Here is a 20,135-nt window from a genome sequence, read left to right as displayed (position 1 = left end):
CTCTTCTTCGTCAAGCTCCTTCTACTAGTATTTCTCGTGGCATCTATTGAATCGACATACAAAGGACATAACACAGTACCGGAAAGTCTCGCAATGTTTTGGATGTGAAACTACTATTCTTGACAATCTCCACCGCATAAAAAACAGGATCTAGAGCTTGGACTTCATGTTCACATGAACCGCCTTGATGCTGGAATAAGCCTCGAGACCGGCCTCCCCTAGCTCTCGGCCAATACCACTCTGCTTTACACCACCGAAAGGAATGCGCCAGTCGCTGTCGTTGCTGGAGTTGATCCAGACCATGCCAGCTTCAATCTGCTTGGCGACGCGGTGAGCGCGGGTCAAGTTGGTGGTGAAGATGGCACTTCCAAGTCCGTAGGTACTGTCGTTGGCCATCTGCACAGCTTGCTCTTCGGTGCTGAATCGAGCAATAACGGCGAACGGACCGAAAACTTCCTCCTGGTAGATACGCATCTTCGGAGTCACATTGGTGAAAACGGTGGGCTCAATAAAGAAGCCTTTGCCGTCTCCCACACCTTTGAACGGCTTGCCACCATATGACAAGGTGGCCTTCTCAGACTGGCCAATGTCGACGTAAGACATGATGCGGTCGTACTGAGCCTGGGTCACCTGAGGACCCTGGAAAGTGCTCTCGTCGAATGGATCGCCAACTTTCGAAACGTTCTTGATCTGCGTTTTGAATGCGGCGACGAACTTGTCGTAAATCTCGTCTTGGACAAGAATCCGCGAGGTAGCGGTGCAGATTTGACCTTGGTTGTACATGATGCCGATGTGCGCCCACTCCACGGCCTGTTCCAGGTCGGCATCATTGAAGACCACGAGAGGGCTCTTCCCGCCGGTCTCCAGGGTAATGTTCTTCAAGTTGTTGCTCGCCATCTTCATAATCTGCTTTGCCGTGGCCGTGCTTCCAGTAAAGGCAATCTTGTCGACATCCATGTGAGAAGCGAGGGCGGCCCCGGCAACTGCACCGTGGCCATTGACAATATTCACCACACCAGGAGGGAAGCCCGCTTCCACGATCAGGTTGGCAAGGAAAAGGATGGAGAGAGGAGTCTGCTCAGCTGGCTTCAACACCACGGTATTGCCGCACGCAAGAGCAGGGCCGAGCTTCCATGCCGCCATGGAAAGGGGAAAGTTCCACCTCCTCGAAGTTAGTTGCCCAGTCTCCGCTCTTTACCACCCAAGGGGGGTTTACTTACGGGATAATCTGGCCACATACCCCCACTGGCTGCCGCACAGTATAGGCAAACTTGTCCGGGGTGGTGTCAATGACTTGTCCGAACACCTTGTCGGCGTATCCGCTATAGTATCGAATAGTCTCGCTGGTTTCGGTCATGTCATCGTTCAGCGACACCAGATATGGTTTTCCATTGTCGCAAGTTTCGATAGTAGCCAGGGTCTCTTTGTTATCTTCAATCAGTTGGGCCAGGCGGTTCATCATCTTGCCACGGTCTAGGCCCGGCAAGTCCCTCCAGCTGGGGTGGTTCAGCGCTGCGCGTGCAGCCTTCACTGCGGTGTCGATATCCTTAGCGGAGCCAGCTTGAACAGAAACGATTTCCTGAGCAGTTCTAGAAAAAAATAAAGTATCCGCAGGTGAGCTTCTCGACTTTGATCTGTCGTAATTCCACCATGGAGACTTACGCTGGGTTAATGCTGGCGATCTTGTCACCCTCTGAGGACTTCACCCATTGGTTATTGATGAATAGCCCCGTGGGCTGGATCCAAGAGCGACCATTCGGCGCAGTGCACTTCACGTCTAATGACATTTTCGAGATTACTGGAGGTGCCGAGTTTACAGAGCTGGGCTGAGAAACTCTTGGAGCTTTCAAGTACATCCGAACGCCCTGTAGCTCTTAAACGTCTCCGCAAAACTCCAGCATCAAGAACGCAATTATCGATAACAAGTTCGGCACGACATGCCAAAAGAAGCAATCAGGGCCCACCACGGTATCTCCAGCATCTCCGGGGAGGTTCTATCGCCGAACGTGGAGAATCTACTTCGCGACGCCATTCCCGTTCAGGCAGGTCCATGCCGCCACCAGGGATCCACCAGGAATCCAACGGCGAACATCTTCAACCTTCACAGTCCGGGGAAAAGCCAGACCGAAGTCGATACTGTTTAGAAACCTTACAGATATCAGAAGGCCGTATATGGTACGCGATCAAGAGTCAAAACTGGCGTTTCTAGCCTCAATTCTGCATACAATGCAATCGTTCTTTTATAGAATTGGCGCCAACAGGTGGCAAAAAGATCTTCCCCCCGCGATAAGCTTCATCAGAGCTTCTTAGCTTTAGGATCAACCTACTCTATCGGCAAGAGATACCCCGCTTAAGGCTGCGCTGTTCCTGATTTGGGCAATAGCTGGGGAGCCGATACTGCATGGGATGATGTTGTGTCAGGGCTGCAGGTATGATTGGCCCACCGTGGCGCCCGAACAATAGCCTTACGCGAGAGATATTGATACGCAGCGTCGCAAAGGAAGACCACGCGGAGAGTCTCCAGACTTTAGCCAAACTAAGACTTAAAGGTCGGAAAGAGTCGCGAGTCGCGCGTCAGTGGATCCAGACACATCTGGTTTGCCTAATCGGGCATGTCCACGCGTTCCTTTTGATCAGATAGATAATGAAAAAACAGGACTCACACTATATATACGGCTGGATGGCGACTCGAGGATTCTTTTAGGACAACCTCAAGTTCATATCTTCCAAGCTCTTGAAACTCATCATGGCTTCTGCCCCCGACACCACATCCATTCCGGGTTATACCATCTTCCGGGAGGGCGACTATGACAGCGTTGCCGCCACTGCGATGCTCCCGCAGGGCACTCCCCACCCGCTAGGTGAGTTGGACAAAGTGTTGAAGACATGGTCAATTGACACTAACATTGTTGGCCAGACCAACTCACCATCAAGGAAATTCCAGAAGTCGCCAAGCTTGTCCGGGAATATGCCAGCCCTAAGACCATCAAGTTCAACTGCATCACATTGCGGGAACCCCGGAAGGCTGAATACCATGCTTATCGCCAGGGCAAGATCCCAGCCCCCGACCGCCGCGGGTTTGCCATCATTATTGAGCGGGAGACTGAGAAGGTGGCCGAAGTGGTGGTCAACCTGACCAAGGCCAAGGTCGAGGAGTGGAAGGAAGTGAGCGACGTCATGCCCACTCTCACTCTCGAGGATTTGGATGTCATGGAGCGCATTGCTCGGCAGGATTCGCGCGTCATCCGGGCCTGCAAGGAGCTCGGCATCACCGACATGTCCAAGGTCTTCCTGGATGCCTGGGCCATTGGCATCGACGAGCGCTGGGGTTTCGAGCGCCGTCTCCAGCAGGGTCTTGCCTACTACCGGACCTCTGAATTTGACAACCAGTACGCCCATCCTTTGGATTTTACCGTGGTGGCCGACACCGAAAAGGAGGAAGTCCTGAGCGTCGATATTCGTCTTGTGAACGGCGAGCGGACCGCTGTGCCTCTCCAAGAGCACAACTACCTGCCACAGTTCATTGGCGACAAATACAACCACGAGCGCTTGAAGCCAATTGACATCACCCAGCCTCAGGGCGTTTCCTTCAAGGTCCGCGGCAACGAACTGTCCTGGGCGAACTACAAAATGCACATTGGCTTTAACTACCGCGAAGGCATTGTCATCTCCGATGTCCGCTCCCACGATATGTATGAGGACCGTGAGCGTACTCTCTTCAACCGCATCAGTGTCGTCGAAATGGTGGTCCCATACGGATGCCCGGAGAAGCCTCACCACAAGAAGCACGCCTTTGACGTGGGTGAATACGGTACTGGTTTCATGACCAACTCGCTGAAGCTGGGTTGTGACTGCAAGGGTGCCATCCACTACATGGATGGAGTTATGTCAACTTCCAACGGCGAAGCGGCCGTTATCAAGAATGCCATCTGTATCCACGAGGAGGATAATGGTCTTCTTTACAAGCACACCGACTACCGTGACGGCACTGTCATCTCTGCCCGTGACCGCAAGCTGATCGTCTCGCAAATCATCACTGCCGCCAACTACGAATACGGCTTCTACCACACCTTCACCCTCGACGGGACCTACAAACTCGAGATGAAGCTCACCGGTATGCTCAACACTTATTGTCTTCACCCAACCGAAGAGGCTGCCCCGTATGGTACCCAGGTTGCACCCCAAATCACCGCCCACAACCACCAGCACATCTTCTCTCTGCGCGTCGACCCTGAGATCGATGGCCCCAACAACTCCGTCGTGCAGAACGACGCAGTTTCCTCCTCCGAGCACGCCGTGGGCTCCCCCCGAGAATCCCTATGGAAATGCTTTTATCAGCAAGAAGACGCCTCTGCGGACGTCTTTGGAGGGTGCGGCCGATTACTGCTACGAGACCAACCGGTCATGGGACATCATCAACCCCAACCGTTTGAACAAGGTCGCCAAGAAGCCCATTGGATACAAGATTCTGAACAACAACTGCCCTCCTCTCCTCGCCAAGCCAGGCAGCACCGTCTATAACCGTGCCGCGTTTGCCCGCAAACCCCTCTGGGTCACCCCTTACCGGGACTACGAGCTCTTCCCAGCTGGTGACTATGTCTGCCAGTCAAACGGCGCAGAGAACCACCCTCACAACTCCACGATCCTGGACTGGGCCAAGCGAAATGAGAACATCGAGAACACGGACATTGTGTGCTATCTGCAGTTTGGCTTGACCCACTTCCCTCGCACGGAGGATTTCCCTGTCATGCCCGCCGAGCCTGTCAGCATCATGCTGCGTGCCTCAAATTTCTACGAGAAGAACCCCGGCCTCTGGGTTCCTCCATCAGCTATCTGTGTTGATACGCAGTCAACGAACGCATTCCCCACTTCTTGCTGTGCTGGGAATGCGCCAGGAAACAGCTCAAGACTGTGAGCTTTCCACGACTTTTGTGTGGAAATAAAAAAACATCCGGTAACGCGTCATTGAGCATTTTGTACATAGTTAATCTGCCACTAGCCATATTATCCTACGACAAGTTGGGAATGTGACCCTTGTATATTTCTTCAAATCCTAGATGAATCTTGAATTATTGAGTTCAGATCGTAGTCAACCTCTTCCATCGCCAGCCATGGCCTTGGCTATCTCAGGGTGAGAAAATAACAAGGCTTAGACCATTGATCCACCCCTATATCGCTTCACTCGATAGGGTTGCCCTAAAAGGCCCTTTCCTCCTCATTTTTCCATAGCCACTGGCCGCAAATCAGATTGAGGCTCTGTAAGGTTCTCTAATCCATCTAGACACAAAGGACGGTGGGCGGTGAACAATGGCCATTTTGGAGGGCTACTAGTACCGACCCCATGGTGGATGAGACCGATGTATTTACTTGAGGAAGTGTGCACAAACTATTTGTCTTACCCTGATTCATGTCTGCCGTTTTATATAACTGACGAGGCGTTAGGGTGTTGAGCAAATGACATGTTCGAGCGAGGTACAGGGGCCATCGGCCTCGGCGATCGCACTGTTCGGGATTTCAGTTGGAAGTTTTAAAAAACGAAAGTTGCTCATACTAGAGGGAGCTTGTCCAGCAGAGAAGTTTGTGTAGGAGCACCTCGCAACATCCGCAGATTCAAATCATCTGTGCCAAAATTGTTTTTCATTTGATCATCTAGGTAGCTATTACCATTCGATAGGCGCTGCATGAAAAGTTTACTCGGACACGGATACCGGTAGCCGAAACTACGAGTACGAGTATAGGATAACATTATCATTTTGATAGAGTTGGTATTCATTCATCCACATAATGGGGGTATCGGACTCGCTGGCTAACAAAAACAGCAGACGAAAACTGTCCAGAACCTTTAGGTTGAACGGCCAAATGTACAATTGAATACTTTTACAGATAGATACAAGATGCTTGGGAGTGAGTTCTTCTCACTAGGTAGAGTCCGTATCTGCCTTCTCTCCAATGAGAGTCATGCTTGCTTCCTGACTCACAGCACCCGTTAGAAAGAAGTCAAGTTCACTGGGTCCCCCTTGAGAATGTTCGTTTCCCGCAAGCTGCTCTAGAAGACTCAAGAATGGGTCGTTTTCCTGATTACCAGCATCACTAGGAGCCCTATGAGAGCCGCTGGCCTGAGAGTGCGAGCCGGGTGTCACGACGTGAGCACCCTGGGGTCCTGAATGACTGGTGCTATCGAAATTGGACTTCATAATATCAAAGGGGGAAATTGGCGTATTGCGGGTTTGAAGGTGGCGTGGGGGCTATGTTGAAGGAGTTTTCCGCCATAAAGGGCGATGGGGAAAAACCAAATGCCGACGGAGAGAAGGAATGCGGTGGATGGAGATGAGTGTTCTGAGCTGAGTCAGTTGCAGTAGACTGTTCTGCTGACCCAGGAGCTGCAAAGACGAAAGACAAGGAGGATGGAGATGGTTGAGACGTATTCGGCGACTGATGTAGTTGGACTTTTGACGATTGAGGGGGCGCATTGTGTGTTTCAAGACTCAATGACCGTGGATGAGACTGTTGGCGGCCAGCCTCCGTGGTTTCAGCTGATGAAAGGGACTGTGTTCGCGGCCCGGAATCATGCCGAGGCTGGTTTTGAAACGGCAGTGGCATTTGCTTTTGATAGCACTGACCAGGTTGGTCGACAAGGCCCGACCTGCTAAAAAATTAGTCAACCGGAATTTGTACCGCCAGAAGGAAGGACTGACCCTGCAAGCATGTTGTCACCCACATCCAGTAACAGCACATGGGCTCCGTCCATCGTCAGACCGGGATATCTATCGAAGAAGTCCTCCAGATGGAATACGGGTGAAAAGCGCATGGGTCTGCTGGCAAGATTGCGCACCAAGTCCGTATGAAATGCGTATATAGTTTGTAGAAGTTCGAGTTGGTGCTGCACACCAGCCCAAGCAGTCTGTAGCCATGCCAACTGATGCATTTCCCGAGCCAAGAACTCCGCACTGGAGGAAAAGACCTCTCCCTCGCGGCATTGGTAGTGAACACCGTGGATGTGCACAGTACCTGCTGTGCAAATACAGTAAGCTACAAAGCCCGGCCATTCGACCAAAGCGGAGTTGCGACCCAGCTCCACTAATTCAACAATAGCGTTGGAGTGTGCAAAGCAAAGATTCGTAGCTTCAATCTGCCAGGATTGATGCTGGCCTGTTCCTCTCAATTCGACAAGGTCGATCGGCAGGAACGGGCGAAAGAGGAGGCAGTGAACAAGGTGATAAATCAGCTTGCTCAGGAGCAGGGTCGTACTTTCTGAGTGGCTAAAGAGGGCCTCAATAGACCCAAAGACATGTTGTGTGCCGGCTGCCCAGATGTCCAATTCTTGCCGAATCTTAGATAGAGTTGACAGCGCATGCCACGGGAAATGCGAATCGCCTTTGACTCCCCCCGAGGCCAAATATCGGTTAGTCGTCCCGAGAATGCGAGTAATATCGACCAGCAGGGATGCGGAACTGGGCGATTTGTGTCGTGAATTGGTAGAGTAGTGGATATTTGGGCCGACACGGAATAAGTCTCCTTCTGTGTTGAGGCTAGCTGAAGGAAGCCGCAGAAGGATTGAATGATCTGAAACAAAATATGGACGGCGCGAACCACAGTTTATGTAGCGATCCATGAGATAAACTGTCCAAAAGAGACGCCGTCGCATTTCTCGCTCGGGAGGGGGCAGATTAGCCTTAGTGGGAGCTTCACGGAACAGATCGAGAACGACAACCATAGCGACACAATTGGCTAGACGAAGTCAGAACCTGTCATAAAAGAGGAGATACGTATTCAAGCTTACAAAATGTCATATAAGCCTTCTTGCTAAGCCCATAGGCAAAGTAAGCTTGCGAAAGGAGGAGTAATGTTTGTAGGCCATCGATCGTAGGATTGTCTAGGTCAACCATGCGACGGACGTGTAAGGATGTATCCAATCCAGCCCGAATCGACTGCTCTGCCTGAAGACTATTGTGAGCATAGCTACCACAAGTCAGCATTCGGCTATTTCAAAGCAAACGTGAATCACAGGTGAATTCTGCGTACCGTAACGCCAGTGCTGCAATAGCCATTGATAGATAAAGTGGGAAGCTCATTTGATCGATATCTTTGTCGTGTACTTGGCTCATCTAGAATAAAAAAAGGTTTGCCATGCAGGCGGGCAAAGAACGTATTTAGAAGCGTTTCCGACAGGAGCCTGGCCTGCGAGGGTTGGGCGAAGCGAATCGATGACTTAGGTGTTGATGGAAACCCAAAGGATGGCCCAGCGGACAGAGGCTGGTCTGCCTCCAGAGGCCGCATCCTCAAAGAGGAGGCATTGAACGATGCATCTACGGTATTGCGACGAGCAAGTGGCGGGGGAGGCAGCTGCTCATCGGAGGTATCCGCGGGCGAGGCTGGCGAAATCGGATTGTTCTCATCCTGAAGCCTCTTTTCCAAACCATCGACTCTTTTGAGCAAAGCCTCGAGTACGTCTGTCTTCGGGCCTCGTTTCTTGGGGACCGCATCTTTCAAAAGCGGAGATGATCAGATAATGAGCTTTGCGAGGAAAACGCTTTCCCCCCCCTTCCTCCCAAACGTCCTCGATGACTCGCAACTCACCATAGACACAGGCACATTGAAAGACCTTGCAGGCCTCACAGCTAGGTCGTAATCGATTGCATTTGATCTATCATAAATTAGATTCTCTCTGATACCAACCCCTGGATGGAACATACTCACTTTTCTCTTGCGGCAAGACTTGCAGTTCATCGCCTCACGCGGCTCAATGGTGGCGCGGCGCGGGGTGAGGCGATCGATGCTGACCTGAGGACGAGACATCGCGCATTGAAGTTTAGAAAAGAGTCATGAGGAAGAGGAAGAAAGACAAAGCCCAGCTATGCCGAATGGAGGAGGGGGTGGTATATGGAAAGGGAATCTAGAAAAGAAAGATGTGGAGAGGAAGGAATGCGGAGAAGAGGCGTGCCGCCGGGATTCTTCTTTCTTGTTTTGAGTAGTTTTAGTGTTGTTTTTCTTAGCGCTCTTCTAGTGCCTTGGAACAGTTGGGACCATCCTAGCTTCGACGGAATCTCCGTTCTTGGTTTCTTCAGGACCCCATGGACGCCTCTGTGCAGCCATCGGCGACTGTCCGGGTATTTAGCCAGATTAGCCAGATTAGCCAGATGAAAGGTCCAAGTCATGCAGGGAACAACCCACCACGGTCCCCGTTCTGGGAAAATAAGTGCTAATGTTCTATGTGCTAATCTCCACGTGGGTATTCTACTTGAATCAACTGTATAATATTATCATGACTCTTGTTCCCGCTGGGTGCTCCAGGACACTCAGGCGAATTCCAGACCTTCGGAGATCATGCCTGTTCTGCAATGCCTTTAGGGCTGGGCCATCCCGAAACACCCCCGACAGGCACATTTAGCTTATTGGATTGGACCCAGATGGACTTGAAGAATGCCACATGGGGGAGTCGGCGCCAAGGCATACAAAATGCCTGATGATGCCTCCCCCCTTTAATTAGCCCCGAGCAATATCTGCAGGTCTGCAGAGGGTAGCACTTCCCCCACATTAGCCCTTGCTCGTCGGCATTTACCTCTTCTTAAGAACCGAGGCACTAAGGCACTAGGGTACCAGGGTCACTCAGGTCCTCAGGTGAAACCTGAAGCGATCGATCATAGATTTCCGGGTCAGTTCAAAGGGTGGATACAGAGAGAGTGGAGAACCCCTGGGTTCGGCTAGACTTCAGACAGAGACAAGAGCCCATTCATGAAACTGTCAGGTGGGGTATCCATCAAGTTTAAAGCGTAAACTAAGCCGGAAATGGGTCTCACAAACCCGACGAACTGAACAGGATAAGCATCGCTTTAACCGAAGGCCCCCAAGAGCTCAGACACTCGCACGCCACGTCCGGACCACTGGATCCCTACCAATCAATCCCTCTACTATGTCAACAATCTCCTATAAAACGTCCATAGAGAATATCCAAACCCTGTCGGTGGCGAGCGACAAAGGCTTGGCCACTTGGGAAGACCGTTGATCATAAGGGTTCCCTCTTAAAGACGTGGGACCCGGCCTCCAAGGCCTGATTGGGGAGCCCCAGGGGCGCCCGCATTTGCTTTCTATTCCCTCCAGGGCTCTCTGGGCCCAGTGTCTCCACCACGGTCAATCGTCGGCATTTTATCGGTTGCTATTGAGCAAGCTAGTAACTCTTGGAAGATTCAGGGCTTCGCAAGGGGGCGGCGTATCAAGCCCCGACAAATAGAATCACGAGTGGCAATATCTTCTGTCGTTAGAAGCGCGATGTGACGAAGTGCTACTAGGATGGTTTAGGCAGTTGCCAGAGCCCCATGACTCTCTCCTCATTCGCGATCAGGGACCACTCGATACTGAATCGCCCCAGCAGCTCAACCCTGACCATCATCGTAGATCGGTCAGCCGTAATCCTGCCGCGTCCTTCAAGGTGGGGACATCCCAAAGTCCCTTGGCCATACTAGGTTAGATGTGCAGCAATACGATGCCATTTCATGGTGGATCGGGAGAGTCCTGACGTCTCATCAGAGAGGCCATCTACTGCAGTTTCAGCAGTGCACGTACCTGTGCCTGACAGGATTCGTCGTTGATCTGCCTCGGGAGGCTCCCCAAAACTGGATACCGGGTATTCACCAGAGAGGCTCCGTATCTAGGGGTCTAGGGGAGGGGGGCGTTGTGGATTCACGGAGTCCGGTCATCATCCGCGAAGCTTAGATCGCGGAACAATTCTAGGATAGTGTATAGGATCAGGTCTCGGACTACATGTACAAAAGGGAAACTCACATCAATTCTTCGCTGGTAGGAGCCACTCTAGTAATAATACATCGAAACAGGACGGGCGGCTGGAATTACAATTTCGGATCGCACGATAGACTATGGCAGGTCTATCGTGCAGCCGAGGCTCATTCCGAGATCAAGTTTCATTTTCATTTTCTTCTTGTTTCTTCTGTTTTCTAGACTCGTATCCATGCCATCAAAGATGATAGAGGCATTGCATCATTTCGAACATACAGGCAGCAGTACAACAACCTTGGCAGAGGTCTGAAGTACGTATGGGGTACGTCAAGAGGTCTGGAGCTAGAATAGTGGTCGCCCAGACGCCATGCGTACAAAATCAAAGGGCACATTCTGCCCGACCAATAGGCGCAGAGTCTCGACAGTAGTCCATGCGTCGACATCCTCTGACCCATAAGCCGTCCATCCGGCGCTGGCGGCCACACTTGCTGGGTCACCCTTACGCGGCCCAGTAGTCAAATCAAGGTAGACCTTCCCACAAGTGGAGCAGGGGGACGACCGACCGTTACTGCTATAGTGCCTCAACAGGGGTTGCACCAGCAACGACTTCTCAGGTGGCAGTGCAGACACTATAACGAAAGGTTGCTCGACCAGTTTCACTGACTGAATAGAAGTGAATGGCTCAAGGCCCGCAGCAAGAGGGCCAACTGCTTTGAAGCCTACCGTGTAAATAGTGCCGATGTCCAGGCTGCGCAACGCAAATATCGCCGCTGAAGCGTGGGTTTCTGAACCGGCGACGATGATTGCAGCTCGGCCATGGTAAGCGGAGGGAACGTACTCTTGGGTCAAGGTAGCCCGAATGCCCTTCCATGTCGCGTTCTCTCCAATGATACGCGCAGCGCCATCTACAGAGCTGCCTGTTGTTGCGTTGCTTAAGGCGATCGTATCCACGAGTCCTATCGCACGGGCAGCCTCGCTGATTGTAGGAATATACGGAGTCGCGCTGGAGATTGGCGGATTGACGGAAGCACCACCAAACGCAGGTTGCGACAGAATAGATTCCATAGAGCCTTTCGGACCTCGGTCAATTGTGGAAAACGTGTGTGGTAAGCCCAGCTCATTCAGGCATTTCCGTATGAACATCGATTGCGGAGTGGCTCTGAAAGACCCAATCGCATATAAATCACGCTTCGGCAATTGCCCCATGATATGCAACGCCTCGTTGATTTCGGCGGCCGTCAATTGGCCTGGGGCAGCTATCATAGGCAGCAGAGGGTGTGATAGGAGAGAAGACCGTGTTCAGCGCACGGGAAAGCTGGCCTAGTTGACCCATATTGACGGCAGATAATAACGGTCCAGGACCCCTTGCCTTGATGGTTGATCGGAAATATTCCAGCTCATAATTGGCTTCAACACTATGCACCATAGCAATCATCTTGACTATATCCGCGTATTTGGCGCTCTCTGTGAATATGCGCTGTGCTTCGGGCGCCGACCACTTCCAAGCCCCCGAGAAGTCGTGGAATGCCGATAATATGACGCTGCTGCCTTTGGCTTCTGCGAGTCGCTTTCGGATGTCCTCTGGGAGCCATAGTTCCACATCAACATACTCTACTCCCCCATTGAATTGCTCGCCGAAGATATTTGTAGAAGAGTAACGGATCGTCCATTGGGAACTTGCCATTTTCTTTGGTACATCGCGTTGTAAATATAATAGGGAGTTCCGTATGCTGGCGCAAGAGCATCAATTGCTTCCCGACATACTTTAAACTTGGTACTGACCCCGCTAGAGAACCATCGGGGGTTGGCTCAACCAGTAAATCAACTCGTATCTCTACAGCATCAGAGCCAACCGAGAGGATATCCAGGTTCGGTAGGGCCGCATGCACATCCGGGAAGGTGGTCGAAATGAAATTCGTGCGCGGCTTAGTACGCAGGTCCTCGTGAGGTCTTGTTTGTCCTAGAATCAGAGCCATGAAACGGGTTAAGTCGCGGCGCAAGAATGGTGTTTGCGAATATAAGAACTCATAGTCGCAAAATTCAGTAAGGTTATCTTCTGGCGAAGAACCGTCTTCGACACAGTGTGTATTAATTAGCACCAACGCCGATCTCTCGCACCCTTCTAGTTCCCTTTTTAAACCTTGCGCCGTGACTCCAGCAACCACCTTGGCCTTGGTCTTGACAAGCACGGCCAGCGCGAGCTCTGTTGTCCATGATTTGCCAAGAATTTCTGCCACCAGATGTACTAAATGGTCTTGATTTGGTCCGTATACAATAACGACGGTTGGAGAGTGCTCATTTTGGAACGGTGCTACCGAAACTCGGCTATTTGTGCGATGCGACGGGCCAAGTGCGGGGAAGAGGAGATGGAGGTCGCATTCAAGTTAGATGAAGCTTTGGTTGCGGATGGATGTTCGAACTGAGCCATAGGATGGACTATAGTTTCGTTCAAGAGCGTTGCCATTGACAGGTCAGCTGTGGGTATCATCGCATCGTAGGCAAGAACATGTTCATGCTGGAGGAAGGAGAAAGTGTTGTTTCGAGCCCGGGCTAAAGTGCAGGGATCACAATCTGGCTCCTGTGCTCCTAGGTAGGATTGGAGGAGCGTCTCCTAGCCCGGGCAGTAAAACCAAGGCAAAATTCGCAGGAACACCGAGAGACTCCCGCGTCACGTTCCAAAATGGAGGTTAGGGGGGGGCAACTGGCGGATAAAAGTAATCTCCTACAGATGCCTAGAAGGGTATGGAGTCAAGCGGGGATGCACGAGGGAGAGCTCCAGAAATTTAAAGGGAGTCCGTGTCAGAAAAAAGAAGCCAAGCACGATTCACAGCGGTATTGAAGAATTGCAACCAGCCGCATTTGCATTCGATGATCCGTCTGGGGCGCGGGGAGAAACGGGGTAGAATTTCTCCGCCAATCACACTCGAGGCGCGCATAGACGGTTGTCGACGATATCGGAAAGAGCTTGATTCGGCAATTGAAACAGAGAAGCGAACAGCTTGGAGTCGATATCGCTTCCCAAAGCAACGGCTTGATCTAAGTCCAGGCGAGCTTTGTCAATTTTCCCTTATCTACCGGTGTTGGCCCTGCTATATCGGAGTCCATGATATGGCTATGGCTGCGAGTAACAGTGCCCCGCTGGCAAATCTTCAAGGCCCCTCCGGGTGCTATCAACCTATGAAAGTTCAAGTACTTGAAGACTATGGAACATTTACAGACTTTCGCATTGTACGGTAGAGATCGGGTCCAATTTTATGAATTACTCCTTTTGACTGGAGAAAGATTAGAGGACGGAAATATCCACAGGCAACCCTGTTGGAAGCAGATACACAAGTACATCATTAAAACGTCGGGATAGAATAGCTCGATCCTGCCGATCACGTCAAAGAACCTGCAATGACCATACATGTCACCAATAAGAGATGATAAGGGGTCACTATCGTAACACAAACATCGACAAAGGACAGGGAAAAAAAAGAAAAAAAAGAAAAGAAAAAGACCAAAAACCAAAAACCAAAAAATTAAGAAGTGAGAGATCCAGCCCACGAGATTGCAGACATTTTCTAGATAGAGGAGCGAGAGAAAAAGGAATACCGACTGAGCAAGGGGGTATTTGGTAGACACCTCAAGATTGGAAGCAGATAAAATCAACGATTGAAAAAACAAATTCAGATATGATATCGACTCGGCAGAAAGGCCGGTTCAACCACGCAGTCTTTTTTTTTTTTCGTCTTCTGGGAATTCTGGTCAAACAACCAATAGGGCCCGAAAACAACTATGTACGAGGAGACAGTGCCACCACGGGGTCGTAGGGTCATTGTATCGACGCCGAAGAGGCAATTAGTCTCAATGGAGGTATAGTCAACATCCAGAAAGGCTTAGAGATAATCAGGATGGAGACCAGCTCCCAGATCTTTTAATGAGTAGTCACACTGCCGCATGGAGACCATAGGATGAGACAAAGACGGGCGAGGCGCAAAAGGACGGACTCCAGCCGCAAGTATGAGACTGTAGGTCGGCCCGTGATCTGTTTCCCCCGCCCCAGACGGCCCACGAATGCAGATGACCGGCATCGGCTCAACACAGTGGATTCAGGATGAGCACAGCATTAGAATTTCCCGGGCCAGTTGCCAAGATTCGGTACCGATAGAGGCGCGTTTCAGGAGGATCGGTGGGGGGCCGAGCCCGAGGGACGTGCATGGTGGGGGTTTCGCAACCAGTCCGCCCAGGTGACGAATCTTAATGTATTTCACACCAATTAGCTCGATGGTGAAATGGCCAGTCCATTCATAAGCTTAGGAAGCGGCTTTCTGCGTGCTGTGTTTCCTGTCTTCGTCGCTCGTGGGGCTCCATGGATCATACGCGGTTCAGACATCAGGCTGGTATCCAACTTGGCCGGGGCTAGATCCCATTAGCCACAAGGAAGAGATGTTGGAAATAGTTCGGGGAATACCACGTACCTTTGGAATGGAGTCCACTGAAATCCTGCGACAGGTTCTGATGACTGCGGCTGCTGGAGGGTAGGAAAGTCGCACTTGCAGTTCGCCAGAGGTGGCTGGAAGTATCGGAGAGGAAATCAGTTGTGGACCGGCCGGAGAAGATCGAGGTTCGGCCCCGGTTTCGTTTGGAAAGAACGATCTCGTCGAAGAGAGCCATTTTCGAATCTTTTTCCTTGGGGTTAGCGCGTTCACGTTCGCTGATGAACTCGTTGAACCCTTGAGTCTGCTGCAACACAGCAATGTACTCGGCATGTTCGTGTGGGAGGCTCCTCATGAAAGCATCCATGTTGAAAGTGTAGAACATGCCGGCCTTCTTCTTATCGTTGCTGGCGGGGACAAGGTATTTCTTATAAGTGTAGAACAAGCTGGCGAAGCATCTCACAAATGCCGCACGGATCTGATCGGGGTGGAAAGCAGCATCACAGACGAGACAGACTTGGGTGGCACAGCGGTTGTGGACAGTCAATTTACATGCTTGGCATTTGTACATGCCCTCATCAGCTCGCTCGTCACAAATGGCGCACACTAGTTTCTCGTCCCACGATTGGGTCTTGAGGTAGTGGCCTTCAACCCAGCAAGTGCCTTCGGCGTTGTCCACCGGGAACAAGACAGCCTGTGGAACGATAGTTGAGGCAGCGATCGTAGACTGGGCATACACGGATGGGGCGTAAGTGGAGCCTGAGCCGTGGTCTGTGTTCAGAGTAGTGACTGACAAGTTGGAGGCGTGTCCCAGGAACGGTGCGCTCGGACGTCGGTTCATTCCCAATGAGGAGCTTCGGCGGGAAGCGGTGTCAAAATGGCCCGATCGCTTCTCGCGCAGAGAGGCTTGTAACGCCATGCCGGAGTCGTTTCGTGATGAAAGAGTGGGAGGAGGGGGAGGGAAATGACCGGATGTGGGAGAGCTCTCTCTTGGAGACGGCGGCGAAGCAGTCATTCGTGAGCCGGAGCTCGTTCCGGGTCGTTCATGGCCGCCCTTGGAAGAATAGCCTCGAGACGAAGCTCCATGTTCATGGCGTGCATGGAGGAACGCATTGAAGATGGGGGGGATTGTACGAGTTCGGGAGCACAGCAGTCGAGCCAAACGCACTAGAGTTAAGACCAACGTACTTTGCTAGGTTCGTTGGGGGTGCTTTTGCCACGTATGTTTGAGGAGTTTCCGTGAGAAATGTGTCCCACGGATAGGTTTCGATTGCATAAGCTGGCGGGCCTGTCGGGACACCGCAGCGGCTGTGGTGAGGCGCTGCCAGCTGCAGGAGAGACAAAAGTTTCTTGCGCTGATGGCGAGGAAGGGGGGTTGGACGCACGGTGCTCTCGATCATGTCGGCGTCCAGGTCGACCAGCACGAAATCGTCAGAAGGCAGCTCAACTTTCTCATATCGACGTTCAATGCCCACTATATATGGGCATGGCGCTTCCAAGGCTTGGATCAGACGAGCTGGGAGGACAGGGATCAGCACACCAGCCCATTCAAGCGGGAACAACAAATCAATCAAGGCCCTCGTTGCTAAGTAAAGCATGGAAGTGTGTGAAGATAAGAAAATGATTCGAGATTCCGTCAAGGCATACTCGAACAGTATAATGATATTTGGAACCGAGAGCGTACGGAACAAGGCGTACAGATCAGTGTTTCGAGATCCAGGAAGCTCGTTAGCAGCTTCTTTGCGGGCGAAAAGGCGTAGTTCGCGAATTGCAAGCTCAACCTGAGTCTTGGAATTGGCAGGAGAGAATGCCTCAGTGCAAAGGTTCATCACATAGCGTTCCAAAGGCTGCCATACGCCCATTCGCGGTGAACTGTGTGGTACTCTCTGAACGGAGTTTTCTGTCATAGGGACAACGATAGCTTTCAGCCACTCTTTCCAAAAGGAAGTCATTGTGCTCTCTCGGCCAAGTATACCATACGCCCGTGGAATCCAGAATCCGGTGTCTCCATCAGTGAGACCCTCGATTTTTGATGCTGCTGCGTGGCGTACTGGGCGTAGCAGATCAGTCATCAATCCGATCTTCTCCTCGACTGCGCTGATCTCGTCTTCCAATTGTTCACGGGACTCGGAGCCAGATGCCACATTTGGTAACTGTGCTAGCAGCTGAGAGAGTTTAGCTCTTTCAAGGGCGAGTCTCTCTCCCAGACTCGCTGCGAGCTCCCGCTCTTCGTCGGTCATGTTCTCTTTCCGCCATTCTTCACAGCGCATCTCGAGTTCATCTGCTGCTTTCGGATTCAATGGGATCCAGATGATCACGCAAATAGCATGCAGTTTCGAACCATTCTCTGTCGTCATTGCAAATCCGTGCCATGTAGATCGAGGTCTTTCATCCGAAGAGACAATGTTAATATCATTGGGGAATGCGAACATAGGGACGTAATCGGGGAATTTTCCCCGTTTTTTCGCCTCGTCTGTCATGTCCCGGGTTGGATGTCGGTCCAGCAGAACAGGTTCGAATCGCCGCTTCAAAGGGTGCATTGTGGGGGATATCTCGAGGGGTTGTGGGGATGGAATGACCGAGTTATAGTTGCTGAGTCTTCGCGAGGTGCGGACAGAAGCTAGTCAGAGGAGGGTTAATATATGGCCAGGAATAGCACTGATGGTTTTCGAAGGATTGACCCACCCTGGCGAGCAACTGATGGCTGTCTCTTCATGGAGTTCATGTCACGAAATGACATATGTCGCCGCACACTTCCAATGCCGGACTTTAACAGATTGGGTGAGCTTTGAGCCGACTGATCCTCCGCAACAATCTTCTGTGTGCGAACGCGCGATCGAGGCCGGGACTTGGTGATAGCGCCCGCGCTCACATTAAGGTCTGTCAAAAAGGTGTCCCTCTCGGAAGCGAATTTCAGCAAGGCTTGGTCGAAATCGAAATCGCCGTCGAAAAGAGCCGAAGCTCGAACCGGTGATGATGCGCCTTTGATCGTGGTGCTGCTCCGATTGCTGTTGGCCCCATTGGTCTTCTCGGACTCGCGCGAGAGCGTGGAGAGTCGTTGCTGGGAAATGCGACGGGTCGTATTGACGGACAAACTCGAGGTTGGACGCGATGCTCCGGGCGCGGGCTCTTCCTCCTCGGCGTCGGCGTCTTCTTGGATTGCATCCGTGAGGGCAGGCCCAGGTGAAGCCGCATTGTTGATACGATATTCTTCGCCCAGGCGCTTGTACATGTCCAGGACCTCAGCCCCATCCACGCCAGCAATCCAGAAGTAGTCCGCAAGAGGGGCACCCTCCAGGGAGCTTGGGGAAGGCATTGTCAGGAATGTCGCAAACACCAATTACCGTGGGTTAAATCTCCACCGGAATCTTATTGTCACCACATGGACTGCAAATCGTCCGCATCAATTAGGGGCGGGAATGAGGGGGGAGGGGGAAAAGAGCGGGCACACAGCGCGGGGGGAATGAAAAAGCCGGAGTGCGGGAGTTGATTTTCGCGGGACGGGTATATGGCGGGCGAATTATTATTTGCTGTGGTTGTTCGAGTAGGTACAGGGGTAGAGGAGGGGCTTTCGATCAGACTACCGGGGGGGTTTCAGTTTGCTTGGCCCTGAAAGATCGGGAGTGGCGGCGGAACAGAAAAAAGGAGTGATGTTGAAGATCAGAGAACGGAGTTCTAGTAGATGGAACCATTTTTCCCCTCGGGGGTCGCTAGCTAATTTTATCTCTTTCTCTGAAGAAATATTTTAGTCGAAGTAAAAATCTCTTTGCTTATTCTTTTACCCTGTATCTAATTACTAGTATTTTACTTTTCATCTTATTCTGTTTTCCTTTTTTTTTTTTGCCCTTACAGGGAACGGTTGCGTACAGCTCCTAGTAACGCCGGTTACTAGTGGATAAAACGTACCTGTACGTACTTTTGGTCTCTGTCAATTGCCTCCCCCCCACCTGGAATCTGGAGGTAGATGTGGGTGGATAGTTTGCAATTGCCCGTACAATTGGAGCTTCCATGATCCTAAGCCCCTTATCCTAGGCAACTCTTGCCAACTGATAGCGGGAGGAAGTATCCCTTCCCCTCCCCCCCGAAACTTTTCGCTGCAGGGGCCACTAAGTAATCCGTGTGGTCTCCACGTACAATCTGCAGGGCCTCACGCCTTTGCATAATCCTTGGCCGGGTATGGACTGGAATTGCCCGAGACCCTCAAATCGCGTTGTTGAACGTGGGAGTTCTCACGTGGGATTCCAAGGAGCTCACTGCCCGATTCTTGCGCCAGTTCTTGCGCCAGTTCTTCAGCTTGTCCCATAACCGCGTTCTGCTGCGAGGTCCCCACCACGTACCGCGAAACTGTTCACGGTTGATCGGTTCAGTGGAGCGACTCGATCCTCCCCCTTCCCGATGTGGTTCTCTGCCCACCCCTCGTTACAATCTATCCAACCAATTCCAGACCTTAACCGCAAATACAGTAACCAAGATAGCTTGTTCATGTTCCATGGTCGAGCCAAGCAGTGTCCAGGATGAAGCCAGACTAAATCGAATTATTAGACCGTGCATATCTGAGGAATGAGGAATCAATCCTTTGAAGCACCAGGTTCGCCATGTTATCGCGTGGGGGCCATCGATTGGCGTTGATGTCGCGTGAAACATGGCGCTCTTGGAACCTGCTGATCGCGGGAACCAACAAAGGCATTTTACCTCGGAGTTGCTCCAGGCAACTCTCCACCGGGGGAACAAGAACAGGAACGCCGTGGTTTTCGGGGAGTTCGCTTTGCTTCGCTTGCCAGTACCGGAGGCGGCCGAAGCAACGGTCGGATGCTCGATCCTGGTCTTTCAAGTCTCAAGAGGTTCATCTTTGCCCCCATTGCCTTGGACTCGATATACCTCCCGTAGGTGCATCTAGCAGCGTTGAGATCCACACGACAATTCAATGCCACAATACAATTTCATTCTGGTGCCTTCGGGTAAAGGCTTTTACTCAAGCTTGAGTCG

General features: G+C 51.6%; 7 protein-coding genes across 7 annotated transcripts; 1 reads left to right on the top strand and 6 right to left on the bottom strand.

Annotated features, from left to right (window-relative positions):
- Nucleotides 1-150: 150 nt before the first annotated feature.
- On the bottom strand, nt 151-1,787 carry N7468_003232 (uncharacterized protein; the record flags this gene model as incomplete). Its single annotated transcript, XM_058472529.1, has 3 exons — nt 151-1,162; nt 1,221-1,589; nt 1,663-1,787. 3 exons carry the CDS (start codon nt 1,785-1,787, stop codon nt 151-153), a joined length of 1,506 nt encoding a protein of 501 aa, XP_058331532.1.
- A 959-nt stretch (nt 1,788-2,746) lies between these two features.
- Nucleotides 2,747-4,915, top strand: N7468_003231 (peroxisomal copper amine oxidase; the record flags this gene model as incomplete). Its single annotated transcript, XM_058472528.1, is given in 3 exon segments — nt 2,747-2,861; nt 2,918-4,296; nt 4,313-4,915. The coding sequence occupies 3 exon segments, from the start codon at nt 2,747-2,749 to the stop codon at nt 4,913-4,915; spliced, it is 2,097 nt and encodes a 698-aa protein (XP_058331531.1).
- A 630-nt stretch (nt 4,916-5,545) lies between these two features.
- N7468_003230 (uncharacterized protein) lies at nt 5,546-5,746 on the bottom strand (the record flags this gene model as incomplete). Its single annotated transcript, XM_058472527.1, has 1 exon — nt 5,546-5,746. The coding sequence occupies one exon, from the start codon at nt 5,744-5,746 to the stop codon at nt 5,546-5,548; it is 201 nt and encodes a 66-aa protein (XP_058331530.1).
- A 172-nt stretch (nt 5,747-5,918) lies between these two features.
- On the bottom strand, nt 5,919-6,194 carry N7468_003229 (uncharacterized protein; the record flags this gene model as incomplete). The annotated part of the gene is made up of 1 exon (XM_058472526.1): nt 5,919-6,194. One exon carries the CDS (start codon nt 6,192-6,194, stop codon nt 5,919-5,921), a length of 276 nt encoding a protein of 91 aa, XP_058331529.1.
- Nucleotides 6,195-6,198: 4 nt separating this feature from the next.
- On the bottom strand, nt 6,199-8,796 carry N7468_003228 (uncharacterized protein; the record flags this gene model as incomplete). The annotated part of the gene is made up of 6 exons (XM_058472525.1): nt 6,199-6,643; nt 6,696-7,728; nt 7,781-7,937; nt 8,023-8,483; nt 8,578-8,644; nt 8,698-8,796. The coding sequence occupies 6 exons, from the start codon at nt 8,794-8,796 to the stop codon at nt 6,199-6,201; spliced, it is 2,262 nt and encodes a 753-aa protein (XP_058331528.1).
- Nucleotides 8,797-11,073: 2,277 nt separating this feature from the next.
- N7468_003227 (type I 3-dehydroquinate dehydratase) lies at nt 11,074-12,707 on the bottom strand (the record flags this gene model as incomplete). Its single annotated transcript, XM_058472524.1, has 3 exons — nt 11,074-11,987; nt 12,040-12,461; nt 12,514-12,707. 3 exons carry the CDS (start codon nt 12,705-12,707, stop codon nt 11,074-11,076), a joined length of 1,530 nt encoding a protein of 509 aa, XP_058331527.1.
- Nucleotides 12,708-14,989: 2,282 nt separating this feature from the next.
- N7468_003226 (dDENN domain protein) lies at nt 14,990-18,465 on the bottom strand (the record flags this gene model as incomplete). Its single annotated transcript, XM_058472523.1, is given in 4 exon segments — nt 14,990-15,132; nt 15,192-16,316; nt 16,330-17,769; nt 17,835-18,465. The coding sequence occupies 4 exon segments, from the start codon at nt 18,463-18,465 to the stop codon at nt 14,990-14,992; spliced, it is 3,339 nt and encodes a 1,112-aa protein (XP_058331526.1).
- Nucleotides 18,466-20,135: the final 1,670 nt, after the last annotated feature.

The sequence above is a fragment of the Penicillium chermesinum genome, assembly GCF_028974085.1.
Source record: "Penicillium chermesinum strain IBT 19713 chromosome Unknown utg000003l:1.0-5111272.0:1.0-5115320.0, whole genome shotgun sequence".
Classification (NCBI taxonomy): domain Eukaryota; kingdom Fungi; phylum Ascomycota; class Eurotiomycetes; order Eurotiales; family Aspergillaceae; genus Penicillium; species Penicillium chermesinum.
The sequence above is the reverse complement of the archived record's forward strand: the minus strand, read 5'-3'. Positions and strand labels throughout refer to the sequence as shown.